This window comes from Pogona vitticeps, chromosome 4 (assembly GCF_051106095.1).
Source record: "Pogona vitticeps strain Pit_001003342236 chromosome 4, PviZW2.1, whole genome shotgun sequence".
NCBI lineage: Eukaryota > Metazoa > Chordata > Lepidosauria > Squamata > Agamidae > Pogona > Pogona vitticeps.
In genome coordinates this window covers 43,881,956-43,901,074 of record NC_135786.1, presented here as the reverse complement: position 1 = coordinate 43,901,074, position 19,119 = coordinate 43,881,956, and the positions used below count along the sequence as shown (strand labels likewise).

General features: G+C 39.8%; 1 protein-coding gene across 5 annotated transcripts in view; it reads left to right on the top strand.

Annotated features, from left to right (window-relative positions):
• RAP1A (RAP1A, member of RAS oncogene family) overlaps positions 1 to 19,119 on the top strand; it is a 142,892-nt gene that overhangs the window by 114,658 nt on the left and 9,115 nt on the right. For all 5 annotated transcript variants that reach the window (XM_020780628.3, XM_078393377.1, XM_072997196.2 and 2 more), the window contains 4 exons: positions 9,400 to 9,468; positions 10,743 to 10,799; positions 13,098 to 13,238; positions 17,548 to 17,691. In XM_020780628.3, coding sequence (XP_020636287.2) covers positions 9,400 to 9,468; positions 10,743 to 10,799; positions 13,098 to 13,238; positions 17,548 to 17,691 — 411 coding nt within the window. The remainder of the gene's footprint in view (positions 1 to 9,399; positions 9,469 to 10,742; positions 10,800 to 13,097; positions 13,239 to 17,547; positions 17,692 to 19,119) is intronic.

Genomic DNA, 19,119 nt, shown 5'->3' with positions numbered 1-19,119 from the left:
TAACTGGTTAACTGGAGGTAACTGGTTATTTTGCAGTTGGTTTGACACCCCAGCATAGACATATTTTTCTCAAATTTCATTGTTATATTTTGGTGGTAAAACATGTACTTTTCATGACACTTAACTGCCAATAGAAGAAATACTCTTGGATTGGTATTCACGAAGGATTCTTGGATTTCATAAATTGCTGGCAGTGGGAATAGGGTCACCATTTCTTGGTTACAGAGGAGGATAAGCAGGGTACTCCAAGGAATAAGTAAACCTGTGCTGATGGCTTCCTCAGCAACCAGCCGTCTTTCTCAAGTTTCATTTGATTTCACAGTGTGCTGTCAGAACAGAATATGATTAAGTGCTGACTTCTAGGATTCCGTAGTGGCTTCTTTTGGAAATCTATTTTCTTTGCTTTCCGGTGTAATTGCACTACTGCAGCTCGCTCAATTTCTATGTCTGTGCTTTAGCTGACTGCATCCGAGTTGTTCAGACTGAATTGTTGTTGGATGTTTAAAAATAATACATTAAACATCAGTGGCTTTTTAAAATTAGAAACCTTAAATTACTGTTCTTGCATGATAGCTGCCCTCCTTGCTTTAAGTGACAGATATGTGTCACTTGAATAGAATGGGCATACATGGAAACGGCCTTAAACGCTATGAATTACATGTGGTTTAGGTTGTGGCATTTTGAAGCTCATGGTTTGCCACTTTCTGTGGCTAAAAACTAAGGACAGGATGGGGAGACCATTTTAGTGGTTACCCACATAATGCTTAACAGTAATAAAACCAGAAGGAGAGAAGAACTCATGTATCAGAAACTACATCTTTCTTCCCCAAAAGTGATTGTTGTGGTGGCACCTCAATTAAACACAAAGCTAATTAGGTCACTTGATAGTGTGAGATTTAGATTCATTGGGTGCTTGTGGAAGCAGCAGCTTTTTTATTACAGTATTATTATGGGAGCATTAGTTGCATAACTGGCAGCAGTGAAGTAGCAGACAGAAATTCTTTTAGAACTGTAGAAGACTCTGCTCTTTATTCTTAACAGCAATTTTGAAATATGAAGCACTGGAAAACAGGTAGCTTGAATAATCTTCTTCTGGTGCTTTGTCTGTTTATCTGTAGTATTCCTGGCAAACCAACTTGATCGAAGAACTCATGTGTGTGGCTGTGTGGCTCACTGTTTCTGAGAAGATTTTCTGTATCCCAATAAGACTGCAAATAAGAGTATTTCACTGTGCCTGTGGAGAATGCCTAATTGGGAATATCAGTTTCAGACTGATACAGGCTATAGAGCAGATACAGTGGTGCCTTGATTTACGAACTTAATCCGTAATGGAATGGTGTTCATAAGTCAAAACGTTTGTAAGTCAAAGCAGCATTTCCCATAAGAATGCATTGAAACCCAATTAATCTGTTCTGGCTGTTTTTTGTTCTTATGTCAAGGCACGGTTTGTAAGTCAAAGTGTTCGTTCCCATAGGAACTAATGCAAAACCGGTTAATCCGTCCTCTACCACTACGGGGAGAATTTTTCTTTTTTTAACCTAAGATGACTTAGGTTTTTAAAATGCAGGAAAGGAGCGAGACAGACAGAGAGAAGACAATGAGGGAGGGAGAGAGTTTGGAGTCTAAAACACATGCTAAACCAACACATTTTAAACCAAGCCAGCACAGACCCTTGCAAAAACTTTTCTGATTTGCAAGGGAAGCATGCAGGAACCACTGCAAAGGCACAGAAAACAAACGGAGCAGATTAGAAATGCAAAGAGAACGAAGCAAAAAAGCAAGGGAAGCATGCTGCAAAAACAAACTGAGCAGATCAGAAATGCAAAGAGAACGAAGCAAAAAAGCAAGGGAAGCAGGCATGAACTATTGTGAAAACAAACTGAGCAGATCAGAAATGCAAAGAGAACAAAGCAAAAAGCATGCAAGACACATAGAAAATGGGGGAAGAAACCCCCAAAAGCAACCAAACCTCCCAGGACTCTTCAGAAATGGGGGAAAAAACAAACAAACAAACAAATTCCCCAAGACCCATCAGAAATGGGAAAAAACATTCCAAAAAGGAACCGACCCTCCCCATCAGAAATTGGTGGGAACCAAAAAAACAAACACTCACCCAAGACCCATCACAGCACAGAAACCTAACCCCCCAAGCCAAAAATCACGCTGCAAAAATACCCAGAACAGTTTTTTAAAAGTACTGTATAAAACAACACCTTACCTCAGCAGGCAGCCTCCTCGGATCGCACACTCTCTAACTGCTGGCGCAAAAGAGCTACAAAGAAGCAGCTTTCTCGCCACCTACAGTTAGCTACTTGAATTTCCTGCCCTTTTCCCCAGTCTTTTTTCTATTCGTAAATCAAAGCTCCGTTCACAAGTCAAAGCAAGATTTTGTGAACGGAGCTGTTTGTAACTCAAAATGTTTGTAGGTCAAGGCGTTCGTAAGTCAAGGCACCACTGTATAATAAATGTAGAACATGAGTTCAACTCAGTCAGAAACAGAAGAGTTTTCAGTGATCTGTCAGGGCTTTTATTGGTGACATGTTATTTGCTTAGTCATATTCTTTTTCAAGATGGTGTATACATACAGTTCATAAGAAAGGTATTCATGGTTTGCTGTTTCTTGAGCATTCTCACAGTTGACCTGGTAGGAAGGTTTAGAAAAGCAGTGGTTGACTGTGAGGCTCCCAAAATGGAGGCTATGGTAGGAGTGCCGCTGCTCCCGAAGAGTACCCACCAGACACAGACATCCCCCCCGCCATCCCCACCGCGACGGGAAGAGAAAGGAGTGGAGACCCCTGATTGGGGAAAAGAATGCGTCGGATCCCTTACCCTAAACAAGGGGGTGGACACCCATGACCTAGAGGAGGTCATGAAGGAGTTAAAAATCACCCGGGAACCGGGGCGAGTTCAGGCGGGAAACAGGGGGGAGGAGATTGAAGCAGGGGTAGGGGATATAAGGGGGAGAACGAGGGATATTCCGGGCGGTTGGGAATGGGTGTGGATGGAGGACCCCTGGAACCATAAGTGGGAACAGGTCAGGGTTCCTCATGAAGAGGCGGAAAAACGCCGGCAGCTCGGATTGAAACCCCGACCATCTTACTGGGGGGAAACGGAAGCTAAGGAGTGGAGGAGAAAGCTTCGAGAAGAAAGAGAGGCTGTCGCCAGAGAACTTGAAAGGAAGAAACAATGGCATATCGCCGAGCTGAGGAAGCTGGGGGGTTACCCGGCCCTTGGGGTACAGATGGAGGAGAGGGATCCTCCTGGGACGGCTGGAGTGGGGACGAGGAGACACTACCCTTGATCTCCTTGGAAGAAGCTTTGGACCCTGGACTGGGGTCTGTGCCACCTACAACCGGCCCCTGGAATCCAGAGACGACGAACCCTTTTGTACATAGTTTATGGACACCGTTGAAACCAAGTCATGTTTTACAAGAATCCCTGAACCCCTTTGTGGGGGGAAACCCAGTTGATGTTAATGTTGAAATAAATGCAGAACCTTTTGACCTACCGCCAATGCCTCGTCCGTTTATTGAGGAGAAAACAGCCCACCCCAACGAACCCCCACATTGACAGCAGCTTGCATACATGTTAATTACGTCTTGTTGATTATTCACAGTTGTGAGGGCAAGGTTTTGACAGGAATTCTTGTCAGACTGAACTTAGCAATGCTCTTGAAATAATTTATAAAAGTTATAATACATAGATGCATAAATTACAAAGCATTATTTTTAATGTGGAACTCCTAAGCCCTATTCAGGTAATCAAAACTATACATCATCTTCAGCACTATGATTATGTTTTACTTTTTAAGCATTGCTAGAGCATAGGGAAAACCAAAGAGACAAGCCTAACAGCAACAACATTTAAATCACAGATTCTTCTAGAAAAGGACAGATTATAAACTCAATAAAAGAATTAAAACATGTAAAACCAAAGATAACTGTTAAATGATAAAATAAAATAAAACCAATCCTGCCATAAAAATAATTAAAATCAATTTAATGCATTAAAAACATTAAAATCAACAAAGGGTTGATTTTAAGTCTAGTATTTAGACTGAAATAGGCTCTATTTAGTTGTAACTAAATGAAGTATACTTGCCACAGAGAGAGGGAAATGCTTTAGTACAGCCCTCTCCATGTACAAAGTTGACATCTTCCTATAAAGAGCAACAAATCTAAACAGGAGAATCTCTGCTTTCTTTGGCGGGGGAGGGTCTCCATCTGAGTCAGGAACCTTAAAAAATCTGTATTCCAACTGGCTTGAGGCATCTTTGCAGATAGTGGTGGCACCTTGACCACTGACCATGCTATGGAGGCATATAAGGGAGTTTTTTTCTGAAACATTTGGAAGGCATCTTGCTGGGAAAAGATGGATTTCAGTAATAGAGATGCCCAAATATCTGGTGTTAAACACTGAAGATGTCCCATTTGCTTTATTAGGATATCACACTATTTTAAATTTTGATACTTTAGCTTCCATCGCAATGAATGATAGTTTATCCAGCTTCCATTGCAATGAATGATAGGCATTTAAGTTGAATGTACTGCAGAAGTGTTTACTCAGATATGGAATCTCAGTCTTACTGGTGTGTTTTACTAGATTCCTACAAGTTCTTGTTCCTGTAATAGTAAGTGTCATTCACCTTCCCTCCTTATTGCTCTAAGTTTTTATTCAGCCAGAGTTGCAGCTAAGATGCTTGCTCTGACACCAAGGTCATTAATCACATGATGGTTTGATGGATGCTTATATGAGTATACTGGACCAGGACTTGTTGTGTAACTGGTGATTTTTTTTCTCATCTTTGTAGAAAATTTAGACACTTTTTGTCTGATTAAATATATGTTTTTATATGTATGTGTGTTAGTGGGATTCATTTTAGTTTAATGTAACAAATCAATACACTTTCCAGAGAAGCAGACATGTTAATCTTTGGTGGGGAAAATGAGAGTCTTGTGGCACTTTCTAAAGACTAATAAATTCTACTGCAGCATAAACTTTAATGGAATAGAGTTCATTTCACCACACATATAAATTATGTACTCCTACTTGGCAGATATCTGCACATTGGTTTAGAGGAAAAAATGTAAACAACTGAGGTCAGATGTAAATGAAACACATTAAAAGTCTGACAACTCTGTTGAATATTAAAGCCTAAATCCAATGTATAATGCTAATGGAATAATAATTTCAAAAAAGCCTTCTAGCTCAGTTGCTCTGGATTGTACTGTAACTCAAGTATTTGTACAACTGCTTGCATAGAAATGTTAGCAGCCTTTGTGCTAACTCTGAAAATACACAGACACAAGTGAATCAGAGCTTATATTAGTGCAGGACATCATTGGATACATACCTAAATGTATGAAAAATAACCAGAAATCATTTAGGACAGCACTAACTGATAAAACTGACATTCTAATCCTAAAGTAATCAGTGTGTCTTGTAAACCAGGGCAAAACATAAACCTCCCTCACAATTCAAGCCAGATGTGACACACAACTAAATTTATTTCAGTTCAGTCCTTTCACTTATCAAGAATGCCCATTTTCAGGCCAGCAGCAGTGTGTCGTGGAAAACGGAATTCTTTTATCAGTGATTTTTTTGTTAATGTGTCCATTTATGCTAGTGTGCTGCTGAAAAGTTTTTATTCTTCATACAGCCCATGTATCTGATGAAGCAGATGTGTGTAATTGAAATATGTAGATATATATCTGCATGTAACTGAAATGGCTAAATGCTCATTTATTATATGAGCATATATTTCAATTTTACCTCTTTCTTCATTTGGTTCCTGTATGAGATTTTAAACTTAGAGTCCTCAGGGGAGGGGCATGACAACATACAAATAATAACGTGGTTTTCCTTGTTATTTGAAAATCAGATCTAATTAGTATGTTTAATATTCTAGCTGAAAAAGCAAGTGAAATATAGAACTTTCAGGGCAGTCAAAATGTACCTGAATTGAGTTCATGTATACAGTAATATGGCTGTATGGGGGGGGGGGTTGTCTTAGCATGTTTAATTCTGATAGCAACTCATTTGAGATTTCTGTGATTTTTTTGATAATATTCAAGTGGCTCCTGAGGCAAAATGTATTTTTTTCATATTGGCTATAATCCTACTAGTCTAGTGGGTTTAGGCGGTTAGGAATAAGCCCAAAGAAGGCAGAAATGAACTAGTGCCTGCAGCGTTTTCTCCATGTGCCTGATCTAAAATCTATTGGAAGAAGGATCTACCAGCAGAGCTGCTTTGCCAGCTTACATCTATGGACAGAAGGCCGGCCCCACGCAAAAAAAGATAGAAAGGGGGAGGAATCAAGTTATACTGTATAAACACCCTCTCTAGCACAGAAACAAAGCCATATGCTTGCTCAAAGTTAGGCAAGATGAGAGCAGACTGAAGTAAATTCCAGCGCCCCTAGACTGGAAGAAATTTGGATTTGGCATAGCTTTAAGTAGAATAGGGCCAGTTCAAAAAGCCGTTAGCCAGGGTTGGCTAGGATTGTGCCCAAAATTCTTGTGTTCCCATATAAGTAAAAAGCGTATGCTTTAATCATGTGGTTGATCCCTATTCTGTAGTGTGATCTAATGTTTATATCAGCATTCCTCTCCCCCTTTATAGGTAGAAGGGAGGATGTGCAAGTTGGGGGGGAGAGGTGATTTTTCATAAGAAAATGTACCTTTGATTATGTGATGTGGTAATGCTTTGTCAAATACTTCCATCTTTTTCTAAGAGAAGGTATACATAGTGCTTGGGTTGCAAAATGAACAAAAAGTGGGCCCTTCTACCACCTTTCCTCCACTGCAGGAAAGTCTCCTTGAACATTAAACCTAGCAAATCGTTTTCTTCCTTGTTAAGGAATCGTTGAAGCATTCAGCACTTCCCCCAAATACAATGATGCCTCTTGCAGATAAATGGCCTTTCAAAATCTGAGACCGCTTATTAGAAGCGATAGTGCTTGTGTTTCTTGTCATATGAGAAAAATGCCAGCTTTGACCCTGAACAAAATGGGTCTCTGTTGTTGAAAATGTGCCAGTGATGGCATAGGCTGTTTGCATGAGTCACTGCAGAACATAGTAGTGCTGTACTTGTAAGGGTGGGAACTTTAGCAAGTCCAGGGACTAGTTTTCTATCTCTGGGATCCTCCAGGGGTTTCCAAGACTGCCAGTGGTGCCAGAAGCCTTGAAAATGAAACTGGAAATGGTGCAAAGACCTTTTCTGATTTAAAAAACTGGAACTTTTAAGATGTTAAGTAATACAGGAAGGGGTGTGTGACCTATTTAAAAGAGCAAAAGCTACCCCTAGAATCTTCTAGCAGCTAAAATTCACTTGTCTTTTTGCAATAAAAAGAAGGGGCCAGGGAATACTTGGGGCTGGAAAAATAAACAACTTTTGGAAGTCACATAATGCCAGAGAGCTGTGCTTTTCACACTCCTGTTGTGCTTTAAAGAGAAATGCATGGTACAAATGAACAGCAGAATATTCATTTTGAGAGATTGTGTATGCTGTTCAATAGGGAGAGTTGGTTCTGGGAAACTCGAAATCCTGTCTGTGTTTCAGAGACTGAATTAATCCTAACAAGAATATGCCAACAAATATGGTAAACAGAACAGAAGTCCACAAAATGGAAATATTCAATATGTATTCCAGTTCCTATTGAAACAATACACCAAATTGTTGCTATAACTGTGAGACAATTACATTGATTCCCCATGTAAGCATAGTAGTACTCAAGATTTTACAGCAAATATTATTGCTTTGGTTTGCTCTGGTATATTTCTTACTCTTTTGGTTTTTATTTTTGACTTGCTTCTTGACATTTTTTCATGGATTGTCTTTTGATTTTCAGTTATTTGTTTTACTGGCTTTACTCCTCAGGTTGGATTCCATGGCATGATTTACTCCAATTTCCCAGGTTCGGTTTCAACTTAGGCCATTACCAGAGTCTAGTTAAATCACAGGAATAGAATTGAGAAACTTCTGTGAGCTAGAGGAGAGTGAAAGCCAGTATCAAGCAAATGTTTGGATCCTACAATTCTGCCTTTGTGCCTCCCAAGTACCTCCACCACCACCCTTTTTTTTTGGAGGGCAGTTTCTTTTGGCACAATTGCCTGTCCGGGGGTGCATTTCTCTGAAAAAAGAAGCAAGACTCCCACGTGTTATTTCAATAGAACATTATTCTCTCCCCCATGGAAATGGCTTATTTGAAACCAAAAGTGATTTTCCAGTCACTTCCATTTTCACCTAGAGGGGCTGGTGTGGCCTCTAGAGCAGTGGTCCCCAACCTTGGGCCTCCAGATGTTCTTGGATTACAACTCCCAGAAGCCTTCACCACCACGTCTGCTGGCCAGGATTTCTGGGAGTTGAAGTCCAAAAACATCTGGAGGCCCAAGGTTCAGGACTACTGCTCTAGAACAAATGACCATTGGATCATCGGAGCTTTGTCACCCTGAAATAGCCAATTGTGACATTTTTGGTTTCCGAAGAGGGGCCCCCTATTTCTCTGAAGATATCCAACTGTCACATTGCTCAGCCTTGTATCTCTCCTTCATGCAGGGTCTTTAGAATCCGCCAGTATACGTAACAAGTTTCATCATGTCCCTTTTGTATTTATGTGTTGGGCTTGATTTTGGTTTTTTTGCATTGCATACATAGGCAGTAATATAAACGTAAATGTGTAGCTGTGACAGCCATGAGTGAGCAGAGGCAACTGTGAGATTGTAGACCATGGATATGTCCTTAAAGGTAAAGGTAAAGGTTCCCCTTTCGACTCTAGGGGGCGGTGCTCATCCCCGTTTCCAAGCCATAGAGCCAGCCTTTTGTCCGAAGACAATCTTCCATGGTCACATGGCCAGTGCGACTTAGACACAGAACGCTGTTACCTTCCCACCGAGGTGGTCCCTATTAATCTACTCGCATTTGCATGCTTTCGAACCGCTAGGTTGGCGGGAGCTGGGACACGTGACGGGCTGCTATATTTTAAAGAAGCTAAGGATATGTCCTTAGCTTCTTTAAAATATAGCAGTAAAATCTCTGTGGAAAACAGTGCTGAATATTAGGCAAAGCAGAATGGACTGCAACTGTTGTCTGAAGATTAGGCCCATCAAACTTCACTAGACAGGTTTTCCACATAATTAGAAGGGACATACTTTTAGTGTAGAATTGGAATGATTTTATTGAAATATGATTTAAAGACTAGGTTTATGCGGATGTAGATTTACTTACATTTTCAGTTTGTGTTTTTATTGATCTTTGTATACCAAACTAAGATAAAAACTTTTGAATGTGTTCAAAGGATTTGGTGCTGCTTCAGAGTTTTACCCAGCCAGCCTATGGAATAACTGCAGTTATAGTCAATTGGCTGATTCTGTGCATTCTTTTCTTCTTGTTCTCTTCTAGACTGTACAGTTTGTTCAGGGAATTTTTGTTGAAAAATATGACCCTACAATAGAAGACTCCTACAGAAAGGTAAAGTATGAGGTCCTATTTTCTTTACCTCCTCCTTGTTCTGTAACTTTGGAGATGGGCTTTTCAGTTTCTAAGTGGCATACATTTGATGAACATTTCCACATGCATTTCCAGCTACTGGCATCTTCACTGTAAGAATCAAGTTTCTTTATCGTTAGTTCTTGTATAGAGAAGGATTACAGATAATCTTGAAAATTTCAGTCACCTAATCTGGATGGATTTTTCAGTTATTGAATTGATGTGTAAACAACTTTCCATAACTAAAAGAAAATGTGGAAGCTGTTGACTGGGCTGTTGATGTGTGTGAACACGTGTGCTGTTTTCTTGCCAAAAATCTGATCAAAACTGCTATTTTTTCCCAAAATTGCTATTGTGATGGCTGCAATTCAGTAGCAAGATGCAACTAGAATAGGCCTAATGAATCAGTGCAGATTTGGTGTGTCAATGCCCCAATGACTTTCATTGATTCAATGGGCTGACTTTAGTTGTGAATTACTACAGTGGACCCTCTACTTACGGAATTAATCCGTATTGGAATGGTGGCTGTAGGTCGAAAAGTCTGTAGGTCGAGTCTCTATTGACCTACAATGTATTGAAAACCAATTAATCCATAACCGGCCGTTTTTGTTCCATTTTGGTGTTTTTCTGGTCTGTAAGTCGATTCTCTGGCTGCAAGTCAAACCTAAATTTTGCAGCCAGAGAAGTCTGTAACTCGAAAGGTCTGTAAATTGAGCCATCTGTAAGTCGAGGGTCCACTGTACTGGATTTCAGCCAGTGACTCCTTTATGAGTAAATAACTTTAGAATATTTTCCCATACACAGCTTAGATAAGTTAGGAGTTTTGGGCTACTGTTGCTAGAACCACTAGCCAACATGACCATTGTACACCAAAAAGCTAACATTTTGAAACTCTGGGAAAATTGTATAAGGGAGAAGCAAGTGTCAGATCTTACACTGTGGTCCTTGCCTGGATTGGACTTGTTTGTACCAACAGTTTCTTAAAACAATCAAGATGAAGACAGATATTCATTTGGTGAGCATATTTCCTGTTCTACGCCCTGTGTCACTGAAAGCACAACATGTAATAAAACCTAATCTGTAAAAGGGGGGGGGGGGTAACTAGAGATAGCACAGTTTTATTCTATATCAGCCGCCTGTTCCCCTGCTGATTGGATGTGCATGCTTGGATGCTACTTGTCAAATGGGTATTGCTTTTTTTTTCTCTTCCAAATGTATTGATAATAATAATAGTCTCTGTGTTCTGTATCTTTCAGCAAGTGGAAGTAGACTGTCAACAATGTATGCTTGAAATCCTTGATACAGCAGGGACGGTAGGTAAATCTATTGTGAAGATTGAAAGACTTAATATTTGAAGAAGGCAAGAAGAGCCTTCTCCTTTTTCTCGATGTATGTTATGTTGCAATTTCTCTGGCTGAAATCCCATTGAAAGCCTAACTTCAATCCCACAAGCCTAACTTGATGTTAGGTGGCTGCAATCGCACCAAAGTGGAAGTTCTGTTTGTGAAGCACTTCTGTCAGTGTGTTGTGCAGTCAGTCAAAACAGGAACTGTATCTCTAATTGAGCAATTGACTTTCTCAGTCCTTGTTGCTGGGGGGAACATGTTGCACATTTAAGATAGTGCAATGGTACATTGTGCCTTGATGAATAGAATTCTTGTCTTTGTGTTTTTCTTCACGTCGCGCTAAATTGTTAGTGATTTTTTTTTTACTTTTCATAAAATAACCTTGTTTCAATCATCACAAGATGTACAGCTCTTATTAGGAGTGTAGGATGTAAAGTTTTTATTAGGGAAAAACTGAAATATCATTATACAGAGATTTTGGGTCAAAATGCAGGATTTCATTGAGATGACTTTTCATTAGAATGTAATGCTTTAAAAGTGTCATAATGCTAGTGGTAAACATTGTTGATTTAAAGAGGACTATTTAAGCATATACTAGGGACGTGGTGGCGCTGCGGGTTAAACTGCAGAAGCCTCTCTGCTGCAAGGTCAGAAGACCAGCCATCGTAAGATCGAATCCACGTGATGGAGTGAGCTCCTGTTGCTTGTCCCAGCTCCTGCCAACCTAGCATGTAAAATGCGAGTAGATAAATAGGTACCACCTCAGTGGGAAGGTAATGACATTCCATGTCTAGTCGCGCTGGCTATGTGACCACAGAAACTGTCTTCGGACAAATGCTGGCTCTATGACTTGGAAACGGGGATGAACACCATGCCCTAGAGTTGAACACGACTGGACTAAATGTCAAGGGGAACCTTTACCTGGAGTATTAAAAACAGACTGCACTGACTTTCATTAAGGGAGGGATAGGAAACGTGCTTGGACTCTATTTCCCATCAGCCCCAAAGAGCATGGCTAGTGGCTATGTATGATGGGAATTGTAGTCCAGCAGCATTTAGAAGGTCAGATGTTCCTTACTCATATCTTGAAGCCTGCAGTTCATCCTTGGATTTCCTCAAAAGACTTTCTCAAGTCCTTCTTCATCTAAATATTGCTATGCTGATCAGAGTAGAAAATTATTTTTGTTGCATTTGTCATTTTTCTATTCTGCTTTTTCCCCAATGTACACAAGGTGACTCCTTCTGCACTTCACTTTTACAAGAAACCTGGAAGGAAGGTTAGGGTGACAGTCTGGGGCTTGCCCAAATATTATGCTGGAATGGAGATTTGAACTCAGGTCACCTCCGTAGGGATGTACCATTTTTAATTACAAATCCTAGAGGGAGTCCCACATAACAGATACACCTACAGACACCTACATATGGCTACCTGGGAGAAAGGCCTGAGTTGGAAGGTTTTGTGGCCCAGCCTAGGCCTAGCTCCATCTAGTTTCCTGTTCAAAAAGGAAGCTACCAGCAACTTACCAGGGCAGCTTCCTTTTTGAACAAGATGGAGCTAGGCCTACACTAAGCCATCAAATTTTCCAGTTTAGGCCTTTTTCCCAAGTAAGCCACACTTAGGTGCCTATAGGTGACTGTCTGTCAGATAGGACTCCGAGTGTAGCATCCTGGGATTTGTAGTTCAAAAAATGAAGGGCACATCCTTACTCCTGAGTCTTAGTTCAGTACTCATCAATTACATCACAATGGCTCTCAAGTGAGTTTGCATTATGATTTTTTTTTACTAAGAAACTGGAAATAGGCTTACTTTATGCATTTAATATGCATCTGCTTCTTCTTACACTGTTTGCCATGGACACAATCTGTTTGTGGTGTGTATTCTGTTATTGACTTAAGCTCCGCATGTGTATACATGCATACATCTGCGTGAAAAAATGGAAAGGAGGAATGGCAGAAAAATGGAGCTGCCGCTCACCGTAGAAGCTGATGCATATTTCTGCAGAAATATCATTAAAGGTCCCCGCACACCATTTGGGTCATTTTTAAGAGGGTATTCAGATAACTGGCTTCTTTAAAATTAAATTCACATGCTTCACTGGATTTCTGAAAAAGCAAAGAGTGGAAATTAGAAATTGGTTGTGACATGTTTCTTTTTGTCTCTGATTAAACCCCAGTTTTTCTCTCTGTGTATATTAAGCAGCTGATTATACTTAACTGCTGTTTTAAAAAATACATATATATGTCTCTGTGTGTGTTTGGTTACAGGAGCAATTTACAGCAATGAGGGATCTCTATATGAAGAATGGTCAGGGATTTGCACTAGTATATTCTATTACAGCACAGTCCACGTTCAATGACTTACAAGACCTGAGGGAACAGATCTTACGGGTCAAGGACACTGAAGATGTAAGTAAATGGGTTTTTACTTTGTGCATCATTGGAATCATCATCTTTTGTTGCATGGGATACAGGACTGAGGAACACTGTTCTGGAATGTTTTGTGTGATGCATTAAAATTGTTTGAGAGACCATTTTTTTATTCACATAGGCATTACTGGAGAGTTATTCATGAATGTCCAGCATTCTCCACTGTAGTTGAACTTTTAAAAAGTTCAAGTGCCATGAGAAGCAACATTTTAATAGTCATATTATAGCTCACATGCTGACACTCAGATTTTCTTCTTCCCTTGTAACTAAAACACTCAGATTGTTAGATGGCTAAAAGCTATATTTCAGAAGTAGTAAAACAGGTGGACTTGAATGTTTCTAATTTTTGAACCCATGAAGTTGTTCATAGGCTAGAAATCATAGTACTACCAAAGTTAATTAGCCTAAATCCAAAATTAATATGAACAATAAGTGTGTGCCATCAAGTTAATTCTGACGTATGGAGACCCATTCCAGGATTTTCTAGGTAAATAATATACAGAAGTGGACTACCGTTCCTTTCTTCTGGGGGCATCCTGTGACTGTGCAGCTTGCTCAAGGCCACAGAGGCTGTCTCTTCTCTCAAGAGGCACAAGTGAGGAATCTAACTCTGGTACCACAGCCAAATACCTAAACCACTGAGCTATCCAGCCAGCTAAAATAACACAAGTGTAGTGAAAATCCCTGCTAGCACAATTGCACTGGATTATGCTTTTGCACCAGTATTTGTCCAAATAGTTGAACAAGAGTTTTTTTGTGAATGGTTGCAAAGCCATTTGTTTGCACTCTTTTGGATATTTTGCACTAACACTGACAATGTGCAGTTGCTTCTAGAACTGGTGCTACAGTAGCAAAGTAACATTGTTGAATGCAGGCTATTATATCACATGCTATATAAATGTTGCAAACATTTCTCCAAAAGTTAAGGGAACATGGCTCTCTTGGTTAATTTATTCACTTTTTGTGAAGAAAATGTCTTAATGATGCACTATTAAATTAGATCACACTAGAAGAAAAATTTGTTATGGACTGTTCTGTTCATTTCTTTCCAAAAAAAATTCTATTTGTATATTAATTGTGTGAAATATAGGATCTTCCTGTGTCGCCATCATCTTTAGATTTGCCACTGCAGCAAATGTCGGTAGCAACTTGTCAGGGCTCCAAATGTGCTATTGGATGTGGTGGACATGTTGTTGCACCAGTGGAAAGCTCTTGTGGAAGCTGAAATAGCGTGTCCCCATAAGAGAATGTGGATTCACAATGTTTCCTTGACCTGCCTCCCACTAGATAGCAAACCTTCATTAGCTCTGGAACTGTTGTGGATCTTTTTTGTTACAGTTAATGGGAAGGCTGGGGGGAAAAAGATGTGGGGAGGAGAATAGAAAAATCCTCTCCTTCACTCACTTTAGCCACCATACTTTTCATGCTGGATTCTCTTACCCAACTTGTGGCTGCTCCTTTCTGGACTGCAGTTCCCATCAGTCCTGTCTAGCACATAGCGAAGGGTGTGGACAGTTGCAGTTTGGTAACATCCACAGGACCATATGTTGCCCACTGCTGCTTATAGAATTACTCTGGTGAATCACCTTCCTAGATCCGTACTGTCAATACGTGACACAGCAAGGAATCTAATTCAAGCTGTCCTGTTTATCTGTATGTGGTTTTTTCCTGCACTATCCTTTTTCAGTGAGTTCCTCTGTGTACTATAGGTGCCTGTAGGTGCCCATTTTCATTTGCATCAGTATTAATAACTATTATCTAGTATCTTGAACTTGGCAAGTGATTATTAAAGTCACATAAATTTATTTTGAGGGGCTTCAAAACAACATCAACCATGTGCTTACAATAAGTCCACTATTTCCTTATGACGTATTAAAAATAGAATTTCTTAAAAGCATAATTGAAAGAAACTGTGTTCAGCATTTCTGGGCACAGTTTAAACACGGTGGTTGACTGAGGCATTAACTAAAAGGGAAATTTAAAACGTGTACTTGCTGCTTAAAAGTATCTGTTCCCATTGCTGAGCTTGGCCTTGGTTTTCACATCAGCATTAGGATGCTGACACATTTGGACTTCTTTCGGTCCTCCACACATACTGTTTCCAACAGAGTTTGGTGAAGTTACATCTGGAGCCCAGTGCCCTGAATCCATGATTACCAATGTTGGCACTGGTTTCATGTTCCACTTTCTGCTAAAGTGGTTCCTTTTCAAAATGCATACAACTTCTCTTACGACTGATGAGAATTTGCATGTTTTTCTGCATTAAGTCTATACAGCCGGGTTGCTGCATAGAAATTTGAAGAGAGGTGAAAGCATTTATTGCTTTTTATTTCATATGATCTAAACCTGTAGAAATCTCCTAAAACTCTTGTGTACAAAAAGCCTGCCAGCTGACAGCATTGAGTCCTTACCCAGGCAGTTGGCTTGCTGTATTGTATCTGACCTTTTGTACAGGGCTCTTGCAAGTGATACATGGGAAGGATCTCTACCAGGTTAGGTTTGGCATCATCTTCTATCACAACATCTGTTAGGAGCAACCCTGCTCCATCTCATCAAATGCCTATCGCCAGCATCATTTCTAATACCTTCAGAGGTCACTAGTATTTTAATGCAGCATGGTTGCTAAGGTAAGGCTTCAGCTGAAGCAGAAGATCACCATGTGGGGTCGAGAGGCTTTTTAAAACCAACATGTAGGATTGAGAGGCTGTTTAACTCTGTGCCACTGGCACTGCCAACCACCAGGGATTCTAGGAATATTAGTCTGAAAATGGTACTTTTCGAAACTTTGCCTTTGGGCTATTCTTCCACTGCCTGTCACAATATCTTGTTGCTCAAAAGTGTTAAAAACAGCCAATAGGGTTAGTTTGTTCACAGGAGAAGGTAAACAAAATATGAAGATATCATATGAGATATGAAGCTTTTCCCTGCATGAACTGGTTTTTGTGACATCAAGTCTACTTTGACCCTATGACTGAGTGACTTTCAGAATGTCCTTCCAATAAACCACTGTGGTGTAGAAGCAGACCTTGAGGTAGCACTTGTATAGTATGTGCAGGTAAATTAATCATATTGGGGGTTATTCCCCAATTCTAAAAAATTACATGTTTTTGCCTTTCTGTGTGAATAGATAATTGTCTTATTTCAATTATACAGTACTGATTCAATCTCTTTCATACTATTGTAAGTGGTTTTGCAAAGTATCCCTTGAATTTCATGACTAAGCAGTGCCATTTATTGCCTAAACTAGTCACGTCATTGAGGCCAGCCTAAGCATTATATTTCATTGGAAACGATGTACTTTGTGTGTGTCTTGCTGTCTAAAATAAATTAAATTAAAAGGTTGCTACTGCCTGTTTTAGGATTTGAAATGTCAGTGGTATGCTTTGTAGGAACTGGCATTAGGCTGCACACTGGGCAAATAAAATGAACCTTCCAAACCGTGAGACTTTCATTTATTTGATAGTTGCCATGAGGCAGCATACTTAGCAGTGTAATTAATGATAGCAGAGTGCAAAACTGTTTGTTTGTATTCTTTATTGCAGGTGCTTAATACATAATCCAAGTTCTGCTCCATAGAATTTACTTTAGCCTTTTACTTTCCAAGGAATTGGTTTAATTAGATTTTGTCTAATGCAGATCTTGCTTAGCTGCTAACAATCCCTCTGCCCCTAATAATACAACTTGGAATAAAACAAGACATTAAGGGAATGTCTTGAAGGAATCTTCTCAGAGATTTAGCTGTGTTCCCAACTATTAACTTGATTGATCCTTTTTTCATCCTACAGTAGATTTCTCTCAAACATATGTGCTTCAGCAATCAGCCTAGCAAATTAAATTCATGTTCATACGATAACGGCCAGTCCCAAAACAGAGCATGCCAAATGCAAGATACGTAGGTGGGGGGAAATCACATGCTACTATTAAATTAATTTATCCCTCACTGAAGGGAGAAAATTTTCTTAAAAGGTGTTAAACACATCACCAAGTTTGACCTATAGTTAAAGGAAGCTTTTGTTTGTGTTATATTTTTCAAGTCAATAGATATGCCTGTTGAGCCTTACAGCTCAGAGTTCCTTCCATTTTAGATTCTTAAACATGCTGACCAGTGGAAAACAATGCAGTGAAACCGACCTGTTAAAAATGTGGAAGACTTAAAGAACAAAGCGTCAAGAATTGTTTCTGATGTAACGCATGCAAAATGCCCATACCTATATATCACTAACTTTTATTAGAAACTCATTTGTTTTGAAGTTAATTTACTCATCACTCTCTGATTCTCTCTGTGCAGGTTCCCATGATTCTGGTTGGCAATAAATGTGATCTGGAAGATGAGCGTGTGGTTGGCAAAGAACAAGGACAGAACTTAGCAAGACAGTGGTGTAACTGTGCCTTTCTAGAGTCATCTGCAAAGTCTAAAATCAATGTTAATGAGGTAATTATGGGCTAATATTTTCAAAAGGCAAATACAGATTTCCTTTATAGCCTTGAGCCACATGGTCCCACCTGTAAATAAACCTCTCCCTTGAACCCCATGGGTTTGAGCAGCACAGTTTTGGTTATAGACATTTTTTTCAATATATGAATAAATAAATGCTGTGCCCCTGGACACCCAGAACTCCATGAATTCAACACTAAAGGCTGTTGATGGTCTTCTTGCCCCAAAACACAGCATATCTAATTCAGTCTCTAGATCAGGGGATCATAAGGACCTGTAAGGCTTTCATACACATGGTACGGTATGAAAAGGATTCTCAATGCCATGGAAGAGAATCCTAGTAGAGAGGACTTGTGTGTGTGTGTTAACCAACTGTTTTTGCTTTGTAGTTGTGTTTTCGGAGGTATAAGAGTTATACACAGATTTTGAACTCCAGTGCCCCTAACCCTAGCATTGTGGAAGGGAGAATAATATTCTTGGAAACCAATTGTACTGGCTCTTTGCACCTCTCAAATATATTTAGTTTTTATGTAATGTTGCATTCCATATTTTGGAGAAGTGCATTTCACATCAACCTCATTGCTGTTTTTGATGCAAAATTGCTTGCAGCAGCAAATGGTGGAGTGTGTCAGCATTCACTTCTTTGATCTGTCAGTCTATCTGATTGATTCTGCTATCATGTTGCTTTAGAGAAAACAAATCCCATAGCTGAGAGCTCTTCTGCAGCTTAATCTAACTGCCACTTTTCTAACTGGAACTAAATGCAGTGTTTGAATGCTTTTGTCATATTTGCTTCACGTGTACCTGTACAAATAGGTATGTCATGCACTGTATTTCAGATTCTCAGAACAGAGTGCAAGACTCAGAATGTAGGCCTCAGCCTTTTTTGCTTTGAGTTACAGAATAATTCACTTAAGGTACTCAAATTGAATGTACTTGGGGAAAAAAGAAAATGCGGTACAGTCATTTTGGTAGGTCTTGAAGTATAGATAGGTGTACACAACCATCAGGTTCTGAATATGGTGAGTTCACATAGCAGAGGAGAAGCCAGAATAGGACATTAGTTGGTATAAGGGGTGGGGGGGCTTGTAAGGCTGAGGCAAAAGGGTGCATATTACAAAATGCTTGGCAGAACTGAAAAATGTTCCCGATTTTTTAAGGAGGCAGATTTCCCAACTCAGAACAAGGGCAATCAGTCAACTGGTTAGCTAAGATCATGCACGGTATGTCAGCTTTGTTAGCCCACAGTGACATCGCCACACAATCTACTGTAACAATACATATGTTTTTCTTGTGGTCTCTCTTTGATGCCGGGGGGGGGGGGAGAGACAAGCTACATCCCCTCACTCCAAAACCTTTTCCAAACCAGAAGGGAACAGGAGAAAATGGCAGTGACAGGTGTAACATGATCACCATGAAGAATTT